Source organism: Perkinsus marinus (genome assembly GCF_000006405.1).
Source record: "Perkinsus marinus ATCC 50983 genomic scaffold scf_1104296932410, whole genome shotgun sequence".
Lineage (NCBI taxonomy): Eukaryota > Perkinsozoa > Perkinsida > Perkinsidae > Perkinsus > Perkinsus marinus.
In genome coordinates, this window is record NW_003215453.1 from 717100 (window position 1) to 728761 (window position 11662).

At 48.4% G+C, this 11662-nt stretch overlaps 5 protein-coding genes across 5 annotated transcripts; 2 read left to right on the forward strand and 3 right to left on the reverse strand.

The window, feature by feature from the left end:
- Positions 1 to 97: 97 nt before the first annotated feature.
- Positions 98 to 1431, forward strand: Pmar_PMAR022392 (conserved hypothetical protein; the record flags this gene model as incomplete). Its single annotated transcript, XM_002785598.1, has 7 exons — positions 98 to 206; positions 260 to 376; positions 425 to 491; positions 537 to 630; positions 1008 to 1148; positions 1198 to 1312; positions 1381 to 1431. The coding sequence occupies 7 exons, from the start codon at positions 98 to 100 to the stop codon at positions 1410 to 1412; spliced, it is 675 nt and encodes a 224-aa protein (XP_002785644.1). The 3' UTR covers positions 1413 to 1431.
- A 273-nt stretch (positions 1432 to 1704) lies between these two features.
- On the forward strand, positions 1705 to 4505 carry Pmar_PMAR022393 (conserved hypothetical protein; the record flags this gene model as incomplete). The annotated part of the gene is made up of 17 exons (XM_002785599.1): positions 1705 to 1782; positions 1831 to 1911; positions 1959 to 2027; positions 2133 to 2217; positions 2268 to 2403; positions 2451 to 2531; positions 2579 to 2621; positions 2666 to 2743; positions 2831 to 2958; positions 3008 to 3110; positions 3192 to 3266; positions 3322 to 3481; positions 3531 to 3655; positions 3880 to 3963; positions 4014 to 4074; positions 4161 to 4237; positions 4285 to 4505. 17 exons carry the CDS (start codon positions 1705 to 1707, stop codon positions 4372 to 4374), a joined length of 1554 nt encoding a protein of 517 aa, XP_002785645.1. The 3' UTR covers positions 4375 to 4505.
- A 1315-nt stretch (positions 4506 to 5820) lies between these two features.
- Positions 5821 to 7275, reverse strand: Pmar_PMAR022394 (enolase 2, putative). The gene has a single exon (XM_002785600.1). The coding sequence runs from the start codon at positions 7254 to 7256 to the stop codon at positions 5919 to 5921; it is 1338 nt and encodes a 445-aa protein (XP_002785646.1). The 5' UTR covers positions 7257 to 7275; the 3' UTR covers positions 5821 to 5918.
- A 264-nt stretch (positions 7276 to 7539) lies between these two features.
- Pmar_PMAR022395 (enolase 2, putative) lies at positions 7540 to 8883 on the reverse strand (the record flags this gene model as incomplete). The annotated part of the gene is made up of 1 exon (XM_002785601.1): positions 7540 to 8883. One exon carries the CDS (start codon positions 8881 to 8883, stop codon positions 7540 to 7542), a length of 1344 nt encoding a protein of 447 aa, XP_002785647.1.
- A 471-nt stretch (positions 8884 to 9354) lies between these two features.
- On the reverse strand, positions 9355 to 10035 carry Pmar_PMAR022396 (hypothetical protein; the record flags this gene model as incomplete). The annotated part of the gene is made up of 3 exons (XM_002785602.1): positions 9355 to 9496; positions 9557 to 9769; positions 9950 to 10035. The coding sequence occupies 3 exons, from the start codon at positions 10033 to 10035 to the stop codon at positions 9355 to 9357; spliced, it is 441 nt and encodes a 146-aa protein (XP_002785648.1).
- Between the last annotated feature and the right edge of the window lie 1627 nt (positions 10036 to 11662).

An 11662-nucleotide genomic window follows, 5' to 3' on the forward strand; every position in this document is an offset into this window, starting at 1 on the left:
TGGGTTGAGTGACGATGATGAGAAGGGGAGTGCATTACAGATACCATAGTTGAGCATTCGAGTTGACGTGGGAGGGGCCATTGGCAGTTCTTGGTCGATGCGACTCGACTTGACGTTCTTCTTCTTACTACTACTACGGCTAGCTGTGGGTAATGTTGTGGAGATAACTTCGGTCAATTTCGACTACCTTCTTAGGGACGCAGATGGTACGTTGGGGTGAGGATAGACTTGGAACGTACCATCTGAGTATCGGCCTCAGATCCCCGACCTTTTTTAATATTCCTGTACTCGCCGACGTGTCCACATTGCAAAGCATTGAAGCCAGTATGGGAGGACGTGTGTACAGTCGCTGAGAAGGAGCAGCTTTTCCGAGTCGGTAACGACCTATATTATCCCCTACTACCCACTAGAGACTTGTTTACAGGAGTATTGGACTGCATGGCTCAATCACATCTATGCGAGCGTTTGGGTGAAACCAAGGTTCCGAGCGTGTAATCGTCCATATGAGGCCCCTTGTGACGTGTCTCCTCATGTAGTTATGTCTTCTTCGATGATGGGCGGAAAATGTTAAAGTATACCGGAGAAAAAGACAGCGAAGAGATGAGCGAGTTTGCAGCTCGAGCGCACAAGGTACTATGATGGAAATTCGAAACCTTGGAAATTCACGAAGCTATGGAAGTTGAAAATTAGTGCTGGCATTTCCCGTCTATACTATCTAACTTCCGTAGGGAGGACATTGTAAACGTTTGATATAGTATACGACCTTCGTATGGAGCCTTTGCCAGTAGCTCCGGGGAGGTCACAGAAGTCGATACCAATTTGGTATGTATTTCCACGGCGACCATCGAGATATTATCACTATTGAGTTCTATTTGGGGATAACGGGGAATTCCCGTACGCCTTTTTTCGGCTACTCGAGTAGCATATCATCGTTAGTATAGCATGTAATACATCTCTACTTTCCCATTCGTCCACTCAATCAACGGACCATCTAATAGTACGCTCAGGTTTACAATGGCGATGCTGTAAATGTCCCCATTGAGGGGCCAGGGAAGCCTTCCTTCTCGCTCAGAGCCGTGGCCAAGGCTGTTGCTGCTGAAATCATTACTTTGATTCACTTCTCTCCAATAGGCTGCTGTGCTTTGATCGTAATAGTATCGGCCGATGACCAGCAAGTGTTGGTTATGTTCGTAATAGGTGGCGGGCTTTGTGCTGGGTGTCCTTTTTGATGCCTTTGTACTGAAAGTTGTTGACGAAGAGGAAACAGTGGATCCTGGAGATAAGGATAATAACAGGAGTGATGAAGAAGAGAGTACTATGAGGATATCTCTTCTGAGACTTATAGAGCACAGAAGGTTGTCTCGGTGGTTGTGCTATCAGGCCCTCCAGTTGAATCGAAGAAGACGCGTTGATGGTTGCCAATGCTAAGGGCTGTTCGCTTGGGTTTCATGTCGTACACTTATTTCGGCTTGCGTGATAACAAGATACTCTAATCGGGCACACAGAGTAGACAAAGTTGCGGTATGCACACAAAAACAGGGACAGCCCTATATATCTCAGCGGTCACGATGACACGATCGGGTCAAATTCCGAGTGATTGTTAGTGGGATTGGGCATGGGACCAATTCCGGCAATATGCATCTCACTCCCCGTGCTATCCTAGAGGGAATCGTCTACAGTTCTTCCCCTGTGTATTTCATCTATATGTCTGATTTCCTCTTTGGGGATCTCACAGCAGGCACAGCCATCCTGGGCATTCTTCTCGGTATGCTTCTGGCAGTGGTGAGTTCCTGTCCTGGTACGGGTGTTGGAATTCCTCTTGTAATATAGGTAGTTCCACGTCTACTAAAGCCGAGTACCACTCCTTCTGGTGAGAAGAAGGACTACATGGACCTTGTGTCGACGGGACAGGTGAATGGAAGTAAACAGTCGATCGAGATCACTGGGGGGGTTTTCAGGTTCTGTTCGATGACAACAGGAAGGAGGGCCAGTGCTGTGTGCATTCTGCACAGATCTTTGAAAAGCAGGTGATAATCTTGGCCTCTTGTTGTGGTCGGACCAGAAGCGCCTTCACCGTCAAGGCGATGAACGTTTCTTGCCGAGTTGTGTTCGTATCATCTGATCGGTCATAGGTTGACTTCAACGCATTTTCCAGACAGTTCGTCAAGATCTACGGCACTAATGGTCGCTTTGGACAGCGCCTGGTGCACAAGGAAGGTACTGTTACTTCGCTAGCATACACTCAGCAGCCTACTTCGTAATATTAGACGAAAGGCCGTATTGGATCAAGCCAGACCCTTCATGGGAACCTGAGGACAACATTTCTTGTGTAACTGATCGTACGGACCACGCCAAGTTTGAAGAGATGATTGCGAAAATGTGCGCAACTCCTCTGCCTTTGACGTGAGTTCGTTGATATCCTCTAATCCTATATATTGCTCTTTCTTCAGACAACCCTTGTGGCAGATGGTGTACTTTCAGAATTATGTCCGAGAGGATAACGGTGAGCTGACGAGTGCGTTCATCTGGAAGTAGTGAAGATTCTCGCCAATGCTCGGCGGTCTAAATTTTTCATTAGATACCATCATTCGATGGCTGATGGCTTCACTGCTATGCGTCATGTAAGTCGGAGTGGCGTATAGGTTGTAATGGGAGTCGTCTTCAGACTTGTTCCCACTGTGTGCCAGCTAAGGAGGGACAGAAAATGGAAGATCTCTTTATCCACCCTAAGGCGGGAAATAAGGTCATAAGGGATAGAAAATTCAACTCGTAGATTTTATCGTTCCTTCTTCTACTGTTTCTCGCTGCGTTCCACATCGTCCCATTTTAGCGTTCACGTCCGTCACTCTTCACTATCGCCAAGAAAGCTGTGTTCGCCTTTTTCAAGCTGATATTCCTCCCAAAGGATCCTGTAAACCCGTGCAAACCGAACTACATGCAGAAACACGGATCCAAGAGGTATTAAATGCGCAATTAGGTCGAGGATCGTTAATAATGATGTTCTTAGGGCAACCGCTTTCACTTATCTCGGGGAAGAATTCTCTGTTGCTAAGATCAAGGAGATCGCCCATTCGGCTACTACTGCTGGAAAAAAGAAGTCAGTGAACGATGTAGTGAGGGCAAAGTCGTAATCACTATCGTCCACTAGGAGTCCTGAGGAGACCTGAGTCCATCATTGAGCTTTCTATTAGGTACTACTAGCTGCCATCTCACGAGCGTTGGGTATGTATTGTGAAGAGAAGAAGGATAAAATGGAGGACGTCAAGGTGTGCTGATGTCTATGCTCACGTATCTCGCTGTGGTATGATACGTTGTTTTCAGATTCCCGACAACTTCGAGTCGGCCATGTGGGTGTCTCTCGACAGGGGCTCACCGTTCAAATTCGAAGAAGGGGAGAGAAGATGGGGGAATAAGGGTCTGGGTGTTTGTTACTTGAGCTTGCCCATTGGAGTCAAGTCCGCTGTTGAACAGCTGAATATTGGTGAAGCACTGTGTCCAATTCCTCCTCGCTGACGTTTCTATCGTTTCAGTATATCATCGAATCAGAGATCTCATCGGATCTCCCGAGCCCCTACTTGCCAACAAGCTCCAAGCGCTAGTTGCTCTATTGCCGTATCCTATTGCCCATTTCCTCTGGCCTATCGTGACAGCTAAAGTAAGTGAAGATATGTCAAAAATATATTTAGGCCGAGTCGTTAATCTCTTTGCGGTTGGTTCAAAGCTTCGCGAGCATTTTCATAATTTTTTTTGTCACTGTATGTAGAAGAAAGTTGGCCACAATTTCGCAGAGTTCGTTTCTGAGACACTCGCTCGCTAATGACTCGAGCACATACCAGATTTCTCGGAAATTTTTAAAACATCCTTTATGTACTTGCATAGGTAACACTATCAATCTCCAATGTTCCTGGTCCACAAGCTCAACTGAGATGGCCCGTCAACAGAGACGAGGATCTCACGGAACAAGTTCGTCTCCGGCTCAAGCTCGCGGTGATGTACTTCTGTCGTTATGGTAGATACCCCGCTCCGGCATTATCAGAGATATGCTCTTCTTCGTGCCCCCCGTTTACGATATTGGTGAGCTATTGGTTCAGCACGTTCGGAGGACAATCGATGATTCTATTATTCTGAATATATGAGCGAAACTCTGGTTTCGTGTTTAGGTATCATGGCCTCTATCATTTCGTACAACAACCGAGTGAATGTTGGTATGACTACTGCCGGCGAATGGATAAATCAAGTAGGCGGTAGATTCTCGAGGATATGCTGATTCCGCTCTCCTCGCAGACCGATGTCCATCACATCATCTACGACCTCTTTCCTCGCGCCATGAGAGATATTCGTGACGGTGTTGCCGCCTCCAAAGATACTGAGTAGCGCTTCAGTGATAGGCGTGACAAGTTTGTGTTCATAATACGAGTCTTGATATTTTATCTCGATATTCGTAATGCTCAAACAGGCGAATTTAGACTCCGAGCTTTTGGGCTGCTGCTCCTACTTACTATACGATTCACGCCGGAGGTAGCTTAGTTCAATACGCTTATGTTACGTTGCTCAATGGGTTGTTGATGATTGACGGGGGATACACGGAGACGCGGAAACATCAGAATATTGGTAACCGTGGTCTAGAGGCAGCGTCTGCTAGACAAGACTATTCACATAAATACGACTCTGGTCGTCACAGTTGCTCGTCTGATGTGGTCATCGATCGACAACTTGTGAGGAATTCGTTATGATGAGGCATTTTTGAGGTGGCATAAATCATGATGGGGCATATCTGTGGGTGGCATAGTTGCCCAATCCGAAGGAATCCGTTATTATGGGTCGTATCTTGGATTGGCATAGCTGCCCCATCTGGAGAAATCCGTTATTATCGACCGTATCTTGGGATGGCATAGTTGCCCCATCTAGAGAAATCCGGTACTATGGGCCATATCTTGGCCTAGCATGGTTGCCCGATCCCGGAAAATTCATTAGATTGAGGCATATTTTCGGCCGCGAAAGGTGTCCTACTTAGAGAAACTCATTAATAATGATGAGTCATTATAGTGAGACATATCTTGGCCTAGCAATGCCAGTCTGGCATAGTCGCCCCATCCGAGGAAACTCATTATAGTGAGGCATATCTTGGCCTAGCAATGCCAGTCTGGCATAGTCGCCCCATCCGAGGAAACTCATCATAGTGAGGCATATCTTGAGCTGGCATAGTTGCCCCACCTGGAGAAATTCATTATATTTAATAAAGCATATCTTGGACGGGCATAGCTGCCCCACCAGAGAACCGCACGAGTGGATGTTCCAGAGGCATACTCCGGGGAGGTAGCCAAGCCGCACCAGGAACGACTCACAGGCGTTATTGCCCTACCAAATTCAGTAGTGCTGGATGACGGAGTGATTACACATAGATGCAAGTGGGAATTACATCAGTAGGACAACTATGGCACTCCCTAGACGGCGACGATCTTCGGTCCACTAAAGGGGATCGGGCCATCATCGCGAGCCTTGGTATTCGCCTTGTCGATTGGCAACCAATTAGCCGTTGTCTTACCATCTCGGAACCTAGAGTACTCCTATCTTACATTTTCATCAAGGTCATGTATATCCTTCTCGCGAGTACACACATAAGCGCGATTCTGATTGTTGTAGTTGCATCATTATCGTGGGGTAATCTCCTATTGCTCTTCAAAGCTTGGTGTGATATAATTAAGGTGGTTGAATGAAGCACTACTATCAACACGATTCGCATCAGGGAAGGTTGGAATAATCAATCGATGACTTCGGTACTGATGATAAGAGTGGAGCACTTAGATACTCGGTAACCAATATATCCTTACAACACTTGACATTCTCAACAAATAAATCCTGGTTATCGAATGTTCGACTCTTGGGAGCAAGAAGCTCATTGAGTCTCCACGTTCGCTTTACTTGCAGCGAGGGAAGTTCTTCCCACCAGCGAAGTAGGCTTTAGCACCGAGCTCTTCCTCGATACGCATGAGCTGGTTGTACTTGCACAACCTCTCGGTACGGCAGGGAGCACCAGTCTTGATCTGGCCAGTTCCGAGGCCGACAACGAGATCGGCAATAAAGGTATCCTCAGTTTCACCCGAACGATGAGAAACCATGACGGTCCAACCGGCATTGACGGCCTTGTTGTTGGCCTCGATAGACTCGGTGACGGAACCGATCTGGTTGACCTTGAGAAGAAGGGCGTTGCAAGCCTTGTCGTCGATACCCTTCTGAATACGCTTGGGGTTGGTGACAAGGAGATCATCACCGACTATCTGAATATTCTTTCCATCCTTAGCGGTGAACTTGGTGAAAGTATCCCAATCATTCTCATCAAAGGGATCCTCAAGGAATACGAAGGGGTATTGGTTGATGAGTGACTCGAGATAAGAGACCATCTCATCACCAGTCTTCTCGGCTTCAGGATGTGGGTTACTGTTCTTGAAGTCAAGATCGTATTTGCCACTCTTCTTGTCAAGGCACTCAGAGGCGGCAAAGTCGCAACCGATACGGCAGGTCTCTTCATGACCAGACTTTTTGATAGCTTCCTCTAAGACCTTAAGGGCCTCATCCATATCCTGGATAGAAGGAGCGAATCCGCCCTCATCACCGACGTTGGTGGCGTCCTGTCCGTACTTGGCCTTGATCACGGACTTGAGCTCGTGATAGACCTCAGCAGCAAATCTGATGGCCTCGTGGATGGACTTGGCACCGCAGGGGACGAGCATGAACTCCTGGCAAGCAAGACGGTTGCCAGCGTGCTTACCGCCGTTGATGACGTTGAAGCAGGGGCAGGGCATGGTGAACTTCTCAGTGTCCTTGCCAGCGAGCTTGGCAATGTACTTGTAAAGGGGCATGCCAGAGGTGGCAGCACCCGCACGGCAGACAGCCATAGAAACTCCTAGGATGGCGTTGGCACCGAGCTTGGCCTTGCACCAGCCCCACTCGTTCTGAGTTCCATCCAACTCCTCAACCATCAACTTATCGATGCCGGTTTGGTCAGTGGGGTCCTTACCAATGATTGCTGGGCCGATAATCTTGTTCACGTTGTCCACAGCTTTCTGAACCCCCTTACCACCATAGCGCTTCTTATCACCATCACGAAGTTCGAGAGCTTCGAACTCACCAGTAGATGCCCCTGAAGGACAAGCTGCTCTGAACATGCCTCTGTCGGTTACAAGATCGACTTCCACAGTAGGATTGCCACGGGAATCGAGAATCTCACGAGCCTTAACAGAGATGATCTTTGACATGTTATGGAGACTCAAGCCTGATTCACAGATACACTGAACTAGTAGAGAACAACTACACTGCAAACCCAATTTAGCTACGTCCATTAATCTGCACGCATACCCATCCTTGAACGCATGTACAAAGACGACTACCCACCACAGATCCATCAATTGACAACTAAATACAGGTGAAGCTGGTGAATTTATTCTGGTAAGAATACTCGCATATTATATACCAATGGGATATACCCAAAAAATAGCATTAGTAACTTACTGGGAGCACTTTCATGCACCACAGAAGCGCTTACTGGCAACGAGGGAAGTTCTTGCCGGCGGCGAAGGCAGCCTTGTCACCGAGCTCCTCCTCAATGCGCATGAGTTGGTTGTACTTGCACAACCTCTCGGTACGGCAGGGAGCACCAGTCTTGATCTGGCCAGTTCCGAGACCGACAACGATATCAGCGATGAAGGTATCCTCAGTCTCACCGGAACGATGAGAAACCATGACGGTCCAGCCGGCATCGACGGCCTTGTTGTTGGCCTCGATGGACTCAGTGACGGAACCGATCTGGTTGACCTTGAGAAGAAGGGCGTTCACGCTCTTCTCCTCGATACCCTTCTGGATACGCTTGGGGTTAGTGACAAGGAGATCATCACCGACGATCTGAATCTCCTTACCGTCCTTGGCAGTGAACTTGGCGAAAGTGGACCAGTCGTTCTCATCGAAGGGATCCTCGATAAAGACGAAAGGATACTTGTTCATGAGGTTCTCCTGGTACTTGATGAACTCATCACCAGTCAACTCGGCCTCGGCATGGGGCTCGGAGTTCTTGAAGTCAAGATCGTACTTGCCGGTCTTGGCATCATAGATCTCAGAGGCGGCGAAATCGCAACCGATACGGCAGGTATCCTCATGACCGGACTTCTTGATGGCCTCGAGAAGGACGGAAAGAGCCTCATCCATATCCTGGATGTTGGGGGCGAATCCACCCTCATCACCAACGTTGGTGGCGTCCTGACCGTACTTGGCCTTGATCACAGACTTGAGCTCGTGATAGACCTCAGAAGCGATCCTGATGGCCTCGTGGATGGACTTGGCACCGCAGGGAACGAGCATGAACTCCTGGCAAGCAAGACGGTTACCAGCGTGCTTACCGCCGTTGATGACGTTGAAGCAGGGGCAGGGCATGGTGAACTTCTCAGTGTCCTTGCCAGCGAGCTTGGCAATGTACTTGTAGAGGGGCATGCCAGAGGCGGCGGCACCGGCACGGCAAACAGCCATGGAGACGGAAAGGATGGCGTTGGCACCGAGCTTGGCCTTGCACCAGCCCCACTGGTTCTGGGTGCCGTCCAACTCCTCAACCATCAACTTATCGATACCAGCCTGGTCGGTGACATCCTTGCCGATCAGAGCGGGGGCGATGATCTTCTCGACGTTGGCGACGGCCTTAAGGACACCCTTACCCTGGAAGCGGGTCTTGTCACCATCACGGAGCTCGACGGCCTCGAACTCACCAGTGGAGGCACCGGAGGGGCAGGCAGCGCGGAACATACCCTTGTTGTTGGTGAAGAGGTCGACCTCGACGGTGGGGTTGCCACGAGAATCGAGGATCTCGCGAGCCTTGATAGCAGTGATAGTGGTAGCCATATTGCAAAGAGGTGGAATGAACTATGAGTTCGTTGGTGAACGTGATCGGCCCAGCTACGGAGGCTTACAGCTTAGACATAGCTTACACAATATGGAAGACACCCGACCGCGCATGGTTCGTAGACCTTCGCTCGGCATCACACAATTTGTCCCCTTCGCTGGTCGCGCTCAGTCTCGGGCTTTTCAGTGCTGTACAGGCTTCATGATACGGCGCACGATAGACTACTGAAATCTGAACCAGTGAACTAATGCATTGATGTTCATGAGCTTAGTGCGGTTGACATGGTGCAGAGTCGAGTTCCTGATGGGTTCGGGTTTACGTGCAGAAAGACTTTCTGCACTTTCTGGGAAAGTTGACTATACTGACAAACTCGAATACAAATGAGTCCACCACACGCTCCAGTATTCACATATCAAATCATGAGATCACAAAGAACCATGGATAGTTGAAAACAAGTGAGCCATAACGAACTACTGTGCAGCCTTACGGAAGTTCTTCCCAGCATAAACAGCTGCCGCGACAAGCTCTTCCTCGATGCGCATGGGCTGGTTATACTTGGCCAGTCTTTCACAACGGCACGAAGCTCCAGTCTTGATCTCGCCAGTACCCAATCTCACAACTTAATTAGTGATGGAAGTGTCCTCGGTCTCGCCTGGGCGGTGGGGAACTAACACTCCCCATCCTTGGGCCGCTGCCATATTGCTGGCCTCAATAGCCTCAGTAACCGAACCGATCTGATCGACTTTCGACAGGAGAGCATTGCATGCCTTCTCGTCAATGGCCTCCTTGACGCGCTTAGGGTTGGTGACAAGCAGATGATCGCCGACTATTTGGACCTGGCCACCACAATCAGCTTCGAACTTGCTGTAGGGCCGACCAACCGTCCTGGTCGGAGGGATCCTCGATTGAAACGAATGGATAAGAGTTAAACCAGTTCTTATAATATTCAATCATCTCCTCAGCACTCTTCTGCCGAGAACTGTCCTTATTTGGGTTCTTGAAATCGAGATCGTATTTGCCGTTCTCGGTAAGGTGAAATTCCGAAGCTGCGACATCAGTTCCCACGTGACATTGTCCTCGTGACCAGCATCTCCGATAGCCGCCATGAGCACATTCAAGGCCTCGTTATTGTCCTGTACAGGCTTGGCCATGCACCGGCCCCACTGGTTCTGGGTACTGTTCAACTACTCGGCCATCAACTCATCCATACCAGCCTGGTCGGTGGCATCCTTGCCGATGAAAGCGGGGGCGATGATGTCCTTGACATTCTTGATGGCTTATCGCCGTCCCTGAGCTCAAGAGCCTCGTAGACGCCAGTAGAGGCCCCACAAGGCACTGCTGCACGGAACATGCCTCTGTCGGTGGTGAGGTGGGCTTCGACTGTCGGGTTTGCCACGACAGTCAATGATCTATCGGGCACGGATGGAGACGATTTTGGAAGCCATTCGAGGATGGAGGGAGTTGAGCTAGTTCAACGATTCCTTGTGGACACTGCATTTACACGGCAATGTGATAGATTGAACACGGCAATGTGATAGATTGAACACGGCAATGTGATAGATTGAACACGGCAATGTGATAGATTGAACACGGCAATGTGATAGATTGAACACGGCAATGTGATAGATTGAACACGGCAATGTGATAGATTGAACATGGCAATGTGATAGATTGAACACGGCAATGTGATAGATTGAACATGGCAATGTGATAGATTGAACACGGCAATGTGATAGATTGAACACGGCAATGTGACAGATTGAACACGGCAATGTGATAGATTGAACACGGCAATGTGATAGATTGAACACGGCAATGTGATCAATCCCTGAATCTACGATTGAATATCATCCAAGCCCTGAATAAGACGTAGATCAATCTGAACCACCTAAATAGTAAGAGCATACTGTGATACGGTCAAAGCAATGCTAGATCGAATCAGCGGATGAAAGTAAACGGGCTAATGGGTGGAGATGAACCTACTCTATTTCACTGCATTAGAGACGCTTCATTTTAGTAGATACATAACGCATCGTTGGCAGGGAATCATCCAGAAACCTATAATGTTACTGGGAAGAACTCGTTTTAAGTCCTTACATGGCTAGGCACACAATCTTCAATCAGTTTCCCGTGTGATTATCATCACACTAGAAACATTTTCCTCGTTGTTACCAAACCCTGGGGCCTATTTCACAAGCGTCCTAACGTTAGGTAAGGAAAATCTTGTGAAATAGCCTTAGTTAGGCAAGGACGTCCTAAGGTTAAAATCCTATACGTAAAGACGTCCTAATCTAAGGACGCTCGTGAAATATGCCCCTGGATGGGTCCCTGATCGTTGGGAAAAGACAAGATTTCAAGAATTGGTCCGGTCGTTGTTGTTGTCGTCGAGGAGCAGCAACAGGAATGCGCGTGTTGGATGCTCTTATGACCATCACTGGCATGACGGGAGATCCATTCCTAGAATTAACGAGGTTCTCGATTTTTAGGTAAAAATATAGATGGGAAAGTTACAGAAGATTCCAGTTACAGAGTATCACGAGCTAACTAGCAGGCCGAGGCTGCCGACGTCCTCCATTTTCCGTCTCTGGTAGTTTAGCGATTCTTATTGCTTAGGAGATGGTTACCTCATCATCTCACACTGCCCCTTCTCCTCCTACCATTACCCTCTCATGGGGAGTATATCTCGTAGGATATGAGCATTGCTACTGTACACTGCTATCCATCCTTATCAGTTGATAACATTGATCATCACTACTGCCATATCGGGTACTATCAATG